Genomic DNA, 14,907 nt, shown 5'->3' on the forward strand with positions numbered 1-14,907 from the left:
ACTGCTTTGCAGCAGTGTAGGCCTCTGTCTACTCCTGAGTTGTCATGGAGACRTGCAAAATAAAAGACACTAGGAAATTCGTAAGGAAAGGTGGGGGCATCCTGCTCCCATCGTGTGGTTGATGAGATGTGCTGTGGAAACATAGGTGCTTTTTGTTGTTGTGTTTGTTGTTACCCTTCCCAAACTTATTCAACATGAACTGGCACCAAGTTTGCGCTTTGTGACCCTCTGAGATCATGTCTTCATTTTAATTGCAGAATTAGTTTATCAAGAGCAATCCGTGACACTGCTTATAGCCGAGTGTGTAATACCTGTTAAACTGTTTTTGTCTAGATTTCTGTTTAGATTTTAAGTAATACTGGAGACATCTATTAGTACATTGCTGAACACTAACTACCAAAGACAACAGCAATTCATTGCTAAACTTATTTCTCTTGTTTTTAATTAATTTCAGCTATGTCCGAATCTGAAAGTTTTGCCACATCACGCTCTAGACGTGAAAAAAAGTCTAGAAGAGGTCAGCAAGAAGCCTTGGAACGTCTGAAAAAAGCCAAAGCTGGTGAAAAAATAAAATATGAGGTGAAAATTTCCCATCTCTTCTTTTTAAAAAGAAGTTAATTTGGGGGGTATTAATATGTAAGCTGAGATGCTTCGATACCCTGTATATGTATCTAAAATTATAGGAGGTCAAAATCTGCCTTTCAGGTCACTTTTTTTTTTAATCTATGTACTTTAGAATGTAACTGAAATTGATATGCTGTTTTCTGACATGATGCATTTGTTTCTTTCTGTTTTCAAAATTAAAGTAATTTTAATAACTGCAAATCAAGCATGCACTGTGTCACTTGATAGCTATCCCACAGCCATTAGATCAACCGTTAGAATTTCATTGCTTAATTAATAGATAGGAAATACTTAAAAAAAAACAAAAAAAAAACAAACAAACAAACAAATGATTTTAAACTTTGAATAATTTCCAAACCTTTATCTGACAAAAAGCATTAATATTAGTACACCGTGTTTCCACAAAGAAAGTTAAATTTGAGTATTAATTGATACAACTAACATTTGGCAGTGAATGTGGCATCGATACTGGCCAATTAATTGCAATGCCAAGAGGAAGTGAATTCCACATTGAGGTGGTAAGTCTGAAAAAGCTTGGAATGCATCAGTCATTAAGATGCAGATTTATTCGGAGACACAGAAGAGCCTCTTCAGCATTATTGTTGGGCATATCAAATCACCTTCCTTTTCACTGAGCTCATCTTGGTGCTTGAGAATAGAGCCAAAGGTCAGAACACTGTTGCTAGGATTTTTTTTTCGATGATGTGAAATATGCAATAAAGTCAGTCAGTTTCAAATGGAATCTCTTTAGTAGTCTATGTTTCAGTATACTGTGATCATTTAAAAGATTGAGAACAGGTCTTCTGTCACTGCCAAAAAATAAAATAAACTGAATGAATAACTGCATTTGCTAGTTGTGAAGAATTTAAAGGTGTATGAAACCCTGGAGTTCTTAGGAGGTTCTTACCAGTGACCTAAATTTACATATATATATGTGTGTGTGTGTGTGTGTGTGTATGTATACGTATATATGTGTATGTGTGTATATATACATATATATATATAGTATATTAAATATTAACAGTTCTCATACCATTACTTAATTGTAGGTTGAAGAGTTCACAGGTGTTTATGATGAAATAGATGAAGAAGAATACTCCAGGATGGTCAGAGAGCGTCAGGATGATGACTGGATTGTTGATGATAGTAAGTTAAGAGTCATTGGGAGAGTTATTTTGATTGTAATGTTACAAGCTCATTAGGGCTTCATGATATTTGTGTTTTGAGGTAAGTTATGCTTCAGTGCATTCTTGTGATTATTTTAGTAGACAAGAAAAAGATGAGCTTTTATATGGAGATGAGCCTTATGTTCTCATAAGAATGTATTAGGATAGTAGTTATAAATATTTTTCCATAAGTACAAATAAAGCTAGAAAATAATTTTTCATAAACAGTTATTAGTGATGTAACTTTAAAAAGAAATACTGTAATTGATAATTTCTAACTAAACAGATGATATATTTATTCTCATAAAAGATATAGCTGAGAATGCTGTGGTTTTTAACATTTATATTTATAACATTTGTTTTAAAATAAAGGAAAAAATAAGCTTTTAAATATGTGATACTTTGGATTGCGAAGATATCATTTAGAAATATCACCAGACAGAATTAGAAATGGAAATTTTTAACAATTGTTTTTGTACAGGTGGGATAGGTTATGTAGAAGATGGAAGGGAAATCTTTGATGAAGATCTAGATGATGATGCTCTTGGTTCCAGTAAGAAAGGTAGGTTGAACGTAACCACTATAGAAAGTGTTCCAACTGMTTTTAAAGTGTACTTAAAAAAGGCAACTTCTTGGTATCAGCATGTGGTGAATATATTTTTATATATATATATGTGTGTGTGTATATGTATGCATATGTATTTATACAATACACACACACATATGTACATATATATAAATGACCTATTTAACTTGAAGCTCTGTAGTTCACGCCTGTAGCTGGATATTGCTCAGCCTCCATGATGGAGGAAATGGAGGTGATTTGACCTCGATCTGGGGTAGCTTTAGCACCACCAAGGCAATTTTGTTCACAGCATGCTGTGGGTTATGTACTGTCTTCTAGGATAGGTACTTCTGGGGAATGTTCCTGGCTTCCAAAGCTGGCACCTACAGGATAGATAGTCAGATAGTCTTTTTTGTTGCGGAAATATTTATATGCCTTTATGGGTCTGTGACCAAACGATTTTGCCAGCTTCTGTAAGTCAGTGCCAAACTGAGGAATTGAGCCTGATATTGAGAATCCAAGTGCAATGCCAAACTCGTGGACACTCTGTCTTTCCTGCACATGCTTTCGTGTGAAATATCTTTGCCCTTTGTTTGGGGTATGGGCATGGGTGCACAAGTTTAATCTCTGAGATGCTGAGGCAAGATATGATGGTGATAGGTTTTTGCAATTTTTTAAAAAAAATTTTGTGCAGAGCAACTATGAGGAAAGCTGGCAGCAAACAAAAAATTATTAGGCTTCATTTCAGCCTGCACTGTAAAGGTAGAAGAAATGAGTCACATCAGCTGTCTATCTCTGCTAATAGCAGGACCGAACAACATTTCATTTTTTTAATATATAAATTGCAAATTTACACATAAATCACTTTTTCTGTAGGAAAAAGTGGCAGAACATCTACAGTTGATAAAAAGAATGTGAAGAAGCCTGTGGTGTCAAAGCCAAACACAATTAAGTCTATGTTCATAGCCAGTGCTGGGAAGAAAAACACAGATGTAAGTTGTTACATTTTTAAATTTATAAAATTTTAAACTTGTTTGTGCTAATTGATTTAGTGGGAGTGAAGCATATATTTATTGCGGTTGCTTATGTCTAGCAACACATGAACTCCTGTTAGGAGCTGTTGTGTGTGGAGCACTCCTGAAAGTCTTGTGTGTTCTGTAGAAGCCCTTTAGCCATTTGCTGCTAGTTTCCTGGCTGGGTGTGCACATATAACTAAGAACTCTTTGTCTGATCTTTTATTTTACAGAAAACTGTGGACCTGTCGAAGGATGATTTACTAGGGGATATTCTTCAAGATCTAAATGCAGAAGTAAGTATACGTAAAAAAAATTTAAAACATCTTAACCTGTTCATTCTTCTTGCTGTGGAATAAAGAAAATAAAGGTCTTGTGGCTGGACCATCTGAGACTTGATTTCATCTGTAGCCCATCTGCTTAGTATATTCTATGTGTGTGTGTAGTTGACTTGTCTGTTCTTTCCTACACATAGAAATTGCATGACTGTTAGTTTCGTTAGCCAGCACTAATGTGCTGTGATTAGAGATGGTTTATACTAGTGTAGCATTGAGCCTATGCTAATATAGTTTTCTACATAGGCATCAGCATGGAATGAAACAAGATTTACTTGCATCTGCCCAGAGTGTACCATATACATATATATCCAGTTGCTGTGCTCTGACAAGTATCCTGTAGGATAGTTCCATCTGGCACAGCTGGGTTCCCCAGAGGAGATGAGGGAGGGCTATTCAAGCAGATAATGTAGCCAGAGCTTCTGCCTACCTCTTCCTGCTTTCTGTGGTTTGCTGCAGAAAACTAATGTGCTGAGTTAGGACTGCAGGGTGACTGCCACTACAGMCCAAGGTTGGGCTGTCTCAAATGAGGTTATTCCCAGTTATTCTCTCAGACTGTTTAGTAAAAAGTTAATGGCTTCTTTCATGGGCTTATTGCTCAGATAGCTTTAAAAAAGTGGCTGAGTGGTATATCAGGAGGTTTTGCTCAACAAGATTCTTCTGTAAATGCTTGAAGTAGGTGCCCTTTCTCCAGTCCTTTCCATTGTGTCTCAGATACTTTTGCTGTATTTTCTTAATGCATTAAGTAGTAGTTGTTTGTGAAATGTGTATGCTAGTTTGGAAAATAAAAAATGTTGGTGGTTTTCTTTCTCTATGTTGAAAATGTTGCTAACCAGGGCAAAATAAAACTTCAGCAATTGCTTTTCATTATGTCATTGTCTTTTTTTTTCAATACTCAGACTGTTCAGTTAAGTCCACCACCAGTTATAACGCTCAAAAGGAAAAGATCCGCAGGAGTGCCACTGAATCCTTTCTCTGTATCATCTCAGACTACTAAGGTAAATTTTGGTTTTTTTTTTAAGTTATCAGTACTAAATTTTATCTGTATATTTGTTAATCTGAGATACTGTTTTTATTTTTACCTCTATAAATTATGTTTATCGTTACCTTCCTTAGCAATGCTACTGTATAACTTCATGTATTTTCCTTTCTTCCTCCATATTAATGCATTAAGAAAATTCTATTTATATCTTCAATATTCTTTTTATATCTTTAATATAGTAGTAGTACATAGGCTAACTATTGCACTTGGCAGGTAAGACTGTTTTCGGTGYTAGGTGCATCACATGAAGGTGAGTTAGGAAAAAGAGACAAAGCAGAAAGATTGGAAAAGACCTATGTGGCAAGTAGTGGGTGATGGAAGATGAAATAAGTGGAGTAAAGAGTAAAAAGTATTTGGGGTGTGGAAAAGGATGAAGAACTCCACTTCTGCAGAATTGGGAAGTCAATCGAAAATTTACACTGTGGATAGAGGTTGACTGTAGTGAAAGATTCTGAAGTGGCAGGCTGCTAAGATTGGAAAACTCTTTGGTAAGAGTTCTGGTGTATGGTAAGGGCCTTTTGTCTGGGTATACAGTGATAAGTTTGGTAAAAGTATTTAGAGACCAAATTGAGTGAGATTTATCATTAAAGTAATAGAGCAAAAGCCTTGTGTGACAGTGAAATCAGCTGTTAGGCTGTCAGGAATCACTGGTTGCATTCAGTTCAGTAGGTGTTTTGGAGCAATTCAACAGGTGTTTTGGAGCCTTAGAGTAATTAAGAAAAAAAAAAGGGAGATACAGTAAGAGAAGATCTTTGTCTTTATGCTGATAGAAGTCACTTTCCTAGGAAACATTTAGATAGAAATTAATTCTTGGGCTCGCTCTTCATGTATAGCTTCTGTGGTCTGAGGAGCAGATTTGAAACAATGAAAAAGCTGAGAAGAGAACCAGGAGTGCAGCCTTATAAAACAAATGGGAGTGAAAGGGTAAGGTGGCAGTGACACTTTCTACTTGAGGAGATGAGAAGTACATGTAAATATATTTGACTGAGAAATTTTGTTAGTGAAGGTAGCTTTAGTATGTGTGCCTTCTATCTAAGGTAAAGGAGTGACCAAATTTTGTGTTGGCCACAACAAAAGTTGCTGAACAGAAATTAAAACCATAGAAATGATTATGAGCAACTCTCAATTCTGATGAAATAACTGTTTACCCTGAAGACGGAGGTTTAGTGCCTTGCTCAAGATTAAGGAGCAATGGATGCACAGACCTGTCGTTGGCTTTCGCGGAGACCACTTCATATGCATCTTGCATGAGACAAGGTTCTGTATCTGCAGCTGTGGTCGTGTCCTGTCTGAAACATAAACTCTGTGCTTATTGTCTCAGGGTTAGGGCTGATGTAGTTTTTTGTTTTCCTCATTCTCCGTATCATGTCTATAGCATGAGAAATCCAGTGAAGAATCCAATCCTTTGCCTCCTATTCCCAAGGAGTCCTCCAGACAGCTTCGGTTCATTACCAGTATGAACAGGAGTGARCTGCTGTATTAGACTTCTGCAGTTGTTCCTGGCTCTATCCCTGGCTGATGCATATTGTCGCACGCTAGGCTGACAAAAATGAAAGTGTTAATTTAGAAATGGAGTCATACTATGAAAGAATAGTGAAAATAGCCATAATGTCAACCATTGTTTTTTAGGCATGTACACTTGAGAGCAGAARTGATGGCACAGGATTTAAAGTTTACTCTTGAGGATTTTTGTCTGTTGCACATGCCTGAACCTTTTTCTCTAAACATGGTTGCTAGTTCTGTAAATAGCCAAGCATTTATCTCTTTTATGCTTTTAAAGAAAAATTTGTAGCTAAAATGTCTTTCAGGTAATCAGCCCTACATCAAGGAGTGCTCCTGCTTATCACAGAAAGGAAGCTCTTCCTCCAGCTTCATTTCGTCCTAAGCATCTGAATTATACAACAAAATCTGTCAGAATCTCTAAAGAGAGTGAGGATACCAAATACATTTCAGAAGTTACAGAAAATGGGGAAGCAGTGAAGACAACAGAAGAGAAGGCCATTGAAGGTATTGAAAAGAAAATAAAGCCCAGCTCTGGAAACTCTTTAAACTCTTTAAACTCTGGAAACTGATATAGCATACCAGTTTTAAAATAGTTTTTAGCTTACACTAGTTACTACATTTAAGCTGCCTAAATGCAATACATAAAATCAAATAGATGTTTGTGTGTATAGTATGCAATCCAGTATGTCATTTTAGTGATTCAAGCCTCTAGTTCTGTGTGCAGTACTTCCAGATGATGATCAAGGAATGATGGATTTTGATGAGGAGGACTTTGATGAACCTATGGAAGCTATACCTGAGGCAGCTGAAAGCTTGAAGAGAGACAAGCAAATTGAAAAGAAAGAGACAGAGCAGTTGGAATCTGTGAAGAGAGAGACATCTGTGTTGTAAGAATCTCTGTTTATTTCTTCCACCAAGAAGCCCTTCAGTATCCACAAGCCTTAGATTCAACTTCATATTTATATTTGTCATGGGATAATTGTGATATAGATGGAATGATAATACCATTCTGCAATTTTACTTGTTCTTTTTTGTCATGACTTTAAAAATGATCATGTCAAACATACTAATAGCTACTTAATTGAAAAATAGTTAATGTTTTGGGGAACTAACACATAACAGTGTAAAGAGCTACCTCTTTGGTACGTTGAAGTGGCTTAATGTGGATGTTGAACAACACATTTTGATGCCAATGAGCAAAAATGAGGAACTGCTAACAATGCTTGTTCTATGTGACTGTGAAGGTACTCCATAACATTAATTGTAGCTAAAAGTAGTTTCATGTGGTGAACAGGCATGTCTTTGAAAATAGAAAAAGGTTTTTCATTTTTCTTTTTTTTCCTGTTTGTTTGAAAGAATCTTGAATCATATGTTTCATAATTTTAAATTGTAGAACATCTGAATGAAAAGACTTAAATATTTAGTCACTCAAAGCAATGGGCAGTTTTGTAGAAGTGAGGATCTGTTGTTCCCACTAAGCAACTTTTATAGACAGATGGGTTTACATGTTATGGAAAACCTTGAAGGATTAAGGCTGAATTATCAGGTAAATGACTTTTAAAGCCTACGAACTCCATACTGAGAACCACATATATATGTGTGGATTTCTCTCTCCACCCTTCTCTTCAGAAGAAAGCTGAAGAAATGCAAGTATTTGCAATATTGTTTGGTAGTTGGTAAGAGTAACAAAAAGCGTGAGAATACGGGACTGGAAGAAAAAAAAAGAAAAGTGGTGTTTATAGCAAAGGCATAATTTTACTTCTCTCTCCTTTCTTTTGAAAAACTTGCAGAAATTGTTCTCTCCCAGATATATCATGCTGGGACAGAATTGATGAGGATGAAGCTGATTTAGTGGCAGCAGAAGTTCAGCTGGACCCCAATCTCCTTCCACTTGTGAATGGGGAAAATGATGATCAAGTCTTAAGGTTTTATTGGCTGGATGCGTATGAAGACCAATACAGTCAGCCAGGTAACTATTACAGTTAAAGGCAAAAAATGCCTTTTCTTCTCTGTTCATGTAACTATGATTTTCAGAAATGCCTAAACTATGTCTAGATACCCTGTCTCTCTCTGTTCTGTAAACTGTACGTTACTCTCTTTTTGTTTTTCCTCTGCCCCGTCCCTAGTGCAGGGCATTTTGACTGGGCAAAGTAAGCATTTTCTCTTGGCCTAGTATCCTTTAGGTRAGTATAAAGGAAGCTTCTTCATGTTGGTGACCTATTGCTGTTCTTAAAACCTTTATGCACTGTAGGAGTGAGTTGATATGTTAATTTCTTGTTTAATGGAACAGCAGTTGAGCATGCTTTCTTCTTGTTTTGGAAATGTAACTTAAAATTCAGATGGATTATTAGTCCTGTATGGTAGCTGTTGCATGATTTTTGTGCAGTGGGAAGGTGTATCTATCAAGGGAGAAGGTGACCTGTGTGATTTCAGCTTTTCCTAGACTCTTATTCAAGTCATTTCTGTATTAACATCTCTAAGATACTTTGTGCAGCTGAAGTATAGTCTGGCTCTGATTGTCTTCATAACTGCAACATTTTCTTCTCTACCCTTGACAAAAGTAGTCTTGTTCACATCCCTTTTAAACACTTCCCATCAGTCCTTTCTCCATTGGTAGCTCTAATATCTTCAGTTTCTAATTTGTGCAACATGTAGGTCTTCTGGAAGGTTCTTCCATATCTTGTTGAAGGCTTTTTGGGTTCGCACTGTAAGCGTTAAATTAGATACATTTCTGTTACACCTTTCGTTGTAAATTGGGATGCCAGACTTAAATATGAGACTGTGCTTGGTTGAGCAGCTTGGTGACAGGAGTGATAATAATCCTAGATGTCTTGATGATCAAAGGTTTTAATGTAAAATTGCTACTCTTAAAAGACCCTACTGTTCTGTTCTTGCTTTTTTTTTTTTTTCCCCTAAGTCAATGGTTGCTGAATGGAACATAATTATGAAAGGATTTCTGTTCCTTGCATGCAAGGAGTGTTCTTTTCTCATTATGACTTTTTCAAGGTTGAATAATACAGACTGCACCTGTTTTCAATTAGTAGTGTAGAGCGACAGTTTCGATACTGCTATTTGTTCAACATGTTCATGATCTTTGTTTATGCCTCATTTGCTGTGATGTCAAATGCATTGCCTGAAGAGTAAATACTATAGCATAATCATAAGACTTTTTGTAACTTAAAATGATTTTCAGAAACTTGCTTTTCATAGCACTCTACTACGTTAGGGAGAGAACTTGAGAATTGTACTCTTACTAACATTTTTAAAAAATAATGAATAAAAATTGCTCTTTTTCTCGTTCTGCATCTCATTTTTTGTATCTCTCGACTTTGCTTGCCTTTTGCTCTGTTGGTAGCATGATCCGATTCCCAAGTCTTTATATGCTTTGCTTTTTTTTTTTTTTTTTGTTCTTTCCACCTGTCTGTCTTTTCATAATCAGACTTACAGAGGATAGACCCCAACATCTCTTATCTCCTTCTTGGTTTTACATATGAAATGTCTTGAAAAATTTTAGAAGTTAGCCCTGGGGTGTGTGTGTGTGTGTGTGTGTGTGTGTGTTTGTGGGGGAGATGTCGGACTAGATGACCTCCAGAGGTCCCTTTCCCCCTGAATTACTTCAGTTATGTGGAATCTGGTGATTAATGGCATTTATTGTTCATGCTGTAGTTGACTGAAGTTTGCCTCTGCAACCTTTTTGCTGTCTTTACATGGTTTGTCTGGCCTTTCTGCATCACCTGCTTACATGTGTATTTCTGACAGGTTATCCTCTCAATGCTCTTGGTATTGCTACCTATTCAAGTGACTAGCTCCCAGTTCTGAGTCTCTCCCATGCTTTCATCTCTTTGTATAATTCAAACCCATCTGAATTTCTTATTTCTTAAACAAAAACAAAAAAAAAAAAGAGAGAGAAAGAAAGAAAGATTATGGGACAAGAACTCCATCTTCCCTGTAACCTGTGACTTAGATCTGTAATTTGAGATTGTTTTATTCAGACTGTCTAAATCTTGAAGATTGTCYTTGTATTAACATTTCTAAGATACTCTGTGCAGCTGAAACATATCCTGACTCATCACCTTCAAAACTGCAACATGCTCTTCTCTAGCCTTGACAAAAGTAGTCTTGTTCACATCTATTCCAAGCACTTCAAGAAATGATTTCTCTTAGCCTGTCACTCTAACCTGTGATCCATCTTGATGTATCTTCACTGATATAGCTTAGAGTAAGAAAAGTACCTTTTATATGTAATAGATCACATGGCAAAGATGGTTTATAACTCTTAACAAAGGATTTGTTTGTGCACTTATAGATCAAGGAGGAATATAGGTTCTAAGATCTTTCTCATGTTAAACGTTATTTCTGAAACGGTTTTGGGTCTGGTAGTTCTGATCTCATTAATAGTAGCATGCTGTAGGGAGAGTCTTTCATGTAATCAAATTCCAGATGCTTATGGAGTTTCATGTGAAGTCAGGTTTTTAAATTGTATCTGGAAGGTTATTCTACTTGTAATTCACAAACTGTACTTGAAAGTCACATAGGGCTGTTCTGTGTTATTTCAAAGTTTGATTTAGCAGTTGATACCACTTGATCAGGAGTTTGCAGCATTTTGTGCTAATGCCAGCTTCTCAGTGGCTCAGAGATGTGCAGATACTGATGATAATGACATGGTCCACTGTGAAGAGTCAGTTGCACTAGTCCTGCTTTGTGTAGACTCTTTGAWTTGCCCACCTTGGTTACAACTGCTGTCTTAGCATCCAGGTTTTATTGTATTACATCTTGTAATAATCTTTCTTGTAATATATCTTTCAGTGTCCTCATCTATTAAAAATGGCAGATTGAAATCTTTCTGTAGTCCATCAGCTTCTATTTGTTGTCTTCTGAATGCATTTCTGCAGGTTTTATTAGCAGTAGACTCTTGATCTTGCAGTATAAAGTACAGGAAAATGGATAATTGCACTGGTTTAGGTGAAGAATGAAAAAAACGTACATGACAACTGTTTCAGGAATGATTGACAGCACAGACATTCTGATTATCTTTAATTTTCACTAATTTCTCTCTCCTTCCCTCTCCCCTTGAATTATCAAACTGACGTAGGTAGATATTGAGTGTCAGAACAGAATTTGGAGACTAGTTATGTGATGCCATTTTGAATTTCACATATCATAGTATTGTTGCTATAGTGATGGAATTAGGGACATGAAGAGCTATACAGGTATCTGTTTTTAAAGCTGGCATTTGAAATAGTTTAGGATGTGTGGATTTATCAGGAAGATTTGGGTTTTTTAAGACTTTAAATAGGAAATGATTGTGTTTCTGTGCAAGAATACATAATTATCTGCTTTAAGCAACATTAAGAATAACTAGTGCAAGAATTGTGTATTGTATTCTTTGCTATGTCCTGTAGGCGTAGTATTTCTGTTTGGCAAAGTTTGGATAGAATCAGCAAACACCTACGTCAGCTGTTGYGTGACAGTGAAAAATATTGAGAGAACTATTTATCTACTGCCACGTGAAACAGTAAGTATATCTTTTAAGTATGTCAAACATAAGTACTTTTCATTCTGCTTATGGCAGGTTATGAGTTCTAGAAGTGTGTTTATGGGAACTGTCAAAGCCAGTGTTGTCTGATGTGGCAAATTTATGTACACTGCATACGTGGTAWGTTAGATATGAGATGCAGAATGTTGCTGCTTCTCCCTTGACCTCTATTGACAACCGCAGACAAGTGACATCTCAGGAAGTAAAGTCATTGTGAATTATTAGAAACCTCAGTGCTTTCTAAACGTTCTACTTCTAAGTGATGTTTCCTAAATTTATTTTTTTCTGACCTATTGCATTATAGTATCCATTAAAGTAAGAGATAAATGGTTCATAATAACAAAGCAAAATTCAACTTATTGTCATGTCATGTAAAACCTGACTTCTGTCTTTAAGGAAATGGACTTATCCACTGGCAAAGAGAAGGAAACTCCAGTAACTATAATGAGTCTCTTCAAGGAGTTTAATGACTGCATTTCACCAAAATACAAGATCATGAAGTTCAAATCCAAGGTTGGTATACAAGCATCCTGTTTGGTCATTTTTTATTGTTGTAGTTGGGAAGGCAAAAAGTCTTCTGGATAATACGGATTGAAACACTGTCCAGTGGGGGGCATCATGCTGAAATGCAGATACATAACTCCAGATGTGTAAATGAATCTACTTGTAATACCAATACCAATATCTGTCCAAATATCTGTGTCCCTTCAAGAAAAATAATCTGCGATATGATTGTTCCATCAAAAAATTACTTTCTTTGATACTGAAAACTGACTTTGCATGCCCAGTTTCTTGACTTAAACTAATTTTTATGTAAAGCTAGACTGTGGCAATTACTATAAATGCTGTAACAATTACCAATGTTAAGCGCTTCTAAAATCATGGTAGAACATTAATTTATACTTTCTCAGGCAGTACAGTTTTCAGGACTTCTTTGTCCAGTCTTTCTAAACCACTAGAGCAAGGCTTTCAAAGATTTTTCTCACTCTTCTGTTGCTTACAGAAGTGAAATGACTGATTATGTCATGCAAGCATCACTCAAAGCTTGCTGAGGAATGCTTAGCTTGACATTGTTATTGAAATGAGGTTAATACCTGTAATAGTGTCCTCTTGTGATACAGCCCACAATTCATTGTTAAGGGTAGTTTTTTTCACCCATACTAGGATATATACTTCAAGAGTGGGAAGAAAAAATATGTTGAGTTTTGGTGAGAACATCAATTTTAAACATACTGCTCCTGAAAATGTTCAGTCATTAGTTTCTGTGAAGCTGATTTAAATGGCAGACTAGCTTGATTGCCTGCTGAGCTATTTTTGAGAAAATGGAACAGGTGGAAGTTCTGATACCAAAATCCTGACTCTCAGGTCATAGTCTCAAAGTTTAAAATGAAAGATTGCATAGCTCAGTAGGTAGGTYAGTACTTTGGGATTTGACACTGGGTCTTAGCATTTGGCCAGATGTCATATTGAGAAAATTGCGTGTTTCATCCTTGTTCTTACCCATGCAGATTTACCTATTTAGTATTTGTGCTGTTTGGAGCCCTGGATTGTCTTAGAGCATGTGTACAAGACCTAACAAGTTTTGAGGAACTGTCATTCAGTTTTGAAACTGAAGCTSTTCTGGACTTGCTATATATGTAATAGTTCTACTGTTGCTGTTTGATCAACAAATCCTTAAATGAGTATTGCAGAAGAAAATGTTGCTGTAATGGAAAATTTGCAGATATAATACTTGTCGTAATTCTACAGAGAAGAGCTGATATTACTGATAATGTTGCAAATGGATTAGTTTGGTAGTACTGTTTGAGAAAGTTTGCTCATTTATTTGTGAGGAACATTTGTCTTCTGAGGGTAGAGGTAGGGAGTTTGTGCAGGGGAATGCTGCCTAAGATCCAAGTTAGAGGAATAATTTTATTCAGAGTTGAGTGCTCAGAAGCTTTTCTGAAGTAATGCCATTAGTCTGATAAAGATAACTTCATTGTAATTACTGGATGATGTGGAATTAATTTTAACTTTTCCCAGGCTAATCATCCTGTGACTTCATAAAATTAATTCATGGATGTTTAATCAGCAAGTGGAAAGGCAAGCAAAAGTGCAGGAAGAATGAACTTTAACARTATATAAATGTAGGAAAATAAAACATGTTCACAGGGTAAATTCAGGTTAGAAGGAGCTTCAGGAAGTCATCTAGTCCAAAGTTGGAGTACTTTGGAAAGTTTAAGTTCTTGCAAGTGCAAATGTCAGCAATGCTTCTCAAATGGCAAATTCATGCAGGAAATTGCATCTTTTCAACAGTGTGTTGCTTACTGCACTCTTTGCATCTTTCAGGGAAAGTATGCTTCATTAGAACTTTACAAAACTTGCCTTTTTAATTTTTGTTCTAGAATATTTTCTCTCCCTTAAAACTCTGATGCAAATTAACTTTTTCGGTTTTCTCAGTGATACTTTTATTGTATATTTGGTTATAATGTAGTTTTTATGTGTTGGGAAGGAATGAAGTTAACAATACGTTAAAAAAACAAGTTTGTAATAGCTCACTCTTAAAAGACCTTTTCAGAAATGAGAGAGAAAACTTGGAGTAAATGAATTCCTCATTAAAAGAGAGGATGCAAACRCTTGTACTCAAGAAAGTGAAAGAAGAGAATTGTCTTTTGAAAAGATGCAGATCTATTAAAAGAAAGTTAGGACTCCACCTGTTCTATGATACTAAGAAAAAATGTTACGAAGTGGAWAACAATAACATAGTTGAACCTTAAAAGATGGCTTTTGGAAATTGAGGTAAACCCTAAGAGTGCAGACCCTTTTTGCAAAGGTATAGGGTATTTTTGACACTAGTTCAAAGCTCATCACGTTTTTTTAAGTTTATATAGAGTCTGAAGTGAAAGACATAAGCGTGTTCTCCTGTCATGTGACTATCATACATCTGGGATCCTTGGATATTTGCAGAAGTGATCCCTAGAAAGGATAGGGAAGTGCTAAGGCACTGCTAAGATCTTATCTGGAATATTGTAACACTTCTGATCACTCTGAGGGAGAAAGATGAGCTCAAACTAGAGCACTAGAGCAGGTGCAAAAAGGGCAATCAGGAAATAGAGAATCAGTTACACCAGAGATAACTATAAC

At 36.0% G+C, this 14,907-nt stretch overlaps 1 protein-coding gene across 1 annotated transcript in view; it reads left to right on the plus strand.

Moving 5' to 3' along the window:
* The first annotated feature begins 456 nt into the window (after positions 1 to 456).
* The window catches only part of POLA1 (DNA polymerase alpha 1, catalytic subunit), a 214,148-nt gene continuing 199,697 nt past the window's right edge, over positions 457 to 14,907 (plus strand). The window contains exons 1-11 of the mRNA XM_085302080.1: positions 457 to 579; positions 1,674 to 1,770; positions 2,272 to 2,352; positions 3,232 to 3,347; positions 3,602 to 3,664; positions 4,603 to 4,701; positions 6,554 to 6,752; positions 6,973 to 7,135; positions 8,039 to 8,217; positions 11,651 to 11,763; positions 12,181 to 12,297. Coding sequence (XP_085158206.1) covers positions 457 to 579; positions 1,674 to 1,770; positions 2,272 to 2,352; positions 3,232 to 3,347; positions 3,602 to 3,664; positions 4,603 to 4,701; positions 6,554 to 6,752; positions 6,973 to 7,135; positions 8,039 to 8,217; positions 11,651 to 11,763; positions 12,181 to 12,297 — 1,350 coding nt within the window. The remainder of the gene's footprint in view (positions 580 to 1,673; positions 1,771 to 2,271; positions 2,353 to 3,231; positions 3,348 to 3,601; positions 3,665 to 4,602; positions 4,702 to 6,553; positions 6,753 to 6,972; positions 7,136 to 8,038; positions 8,218 to 11,650; positions 11,764 to 12,180; positions 12,298 to 14,907) is intronic.

Source organism: Rhea americana, unplaced genomic scaffold (genome assembly GCF_003343005.1).
Source record: "Rhea americana isolate MKP2758 unplaced genomic scaffold, rheAme1 scaffold_184, whole genome shotgun sequence".
Lineage (NCBI taxonomy): Eukaryota > Metazoa > Chordata > Aves > Rheiformes > Rheidae > Rhea > Rhea americana.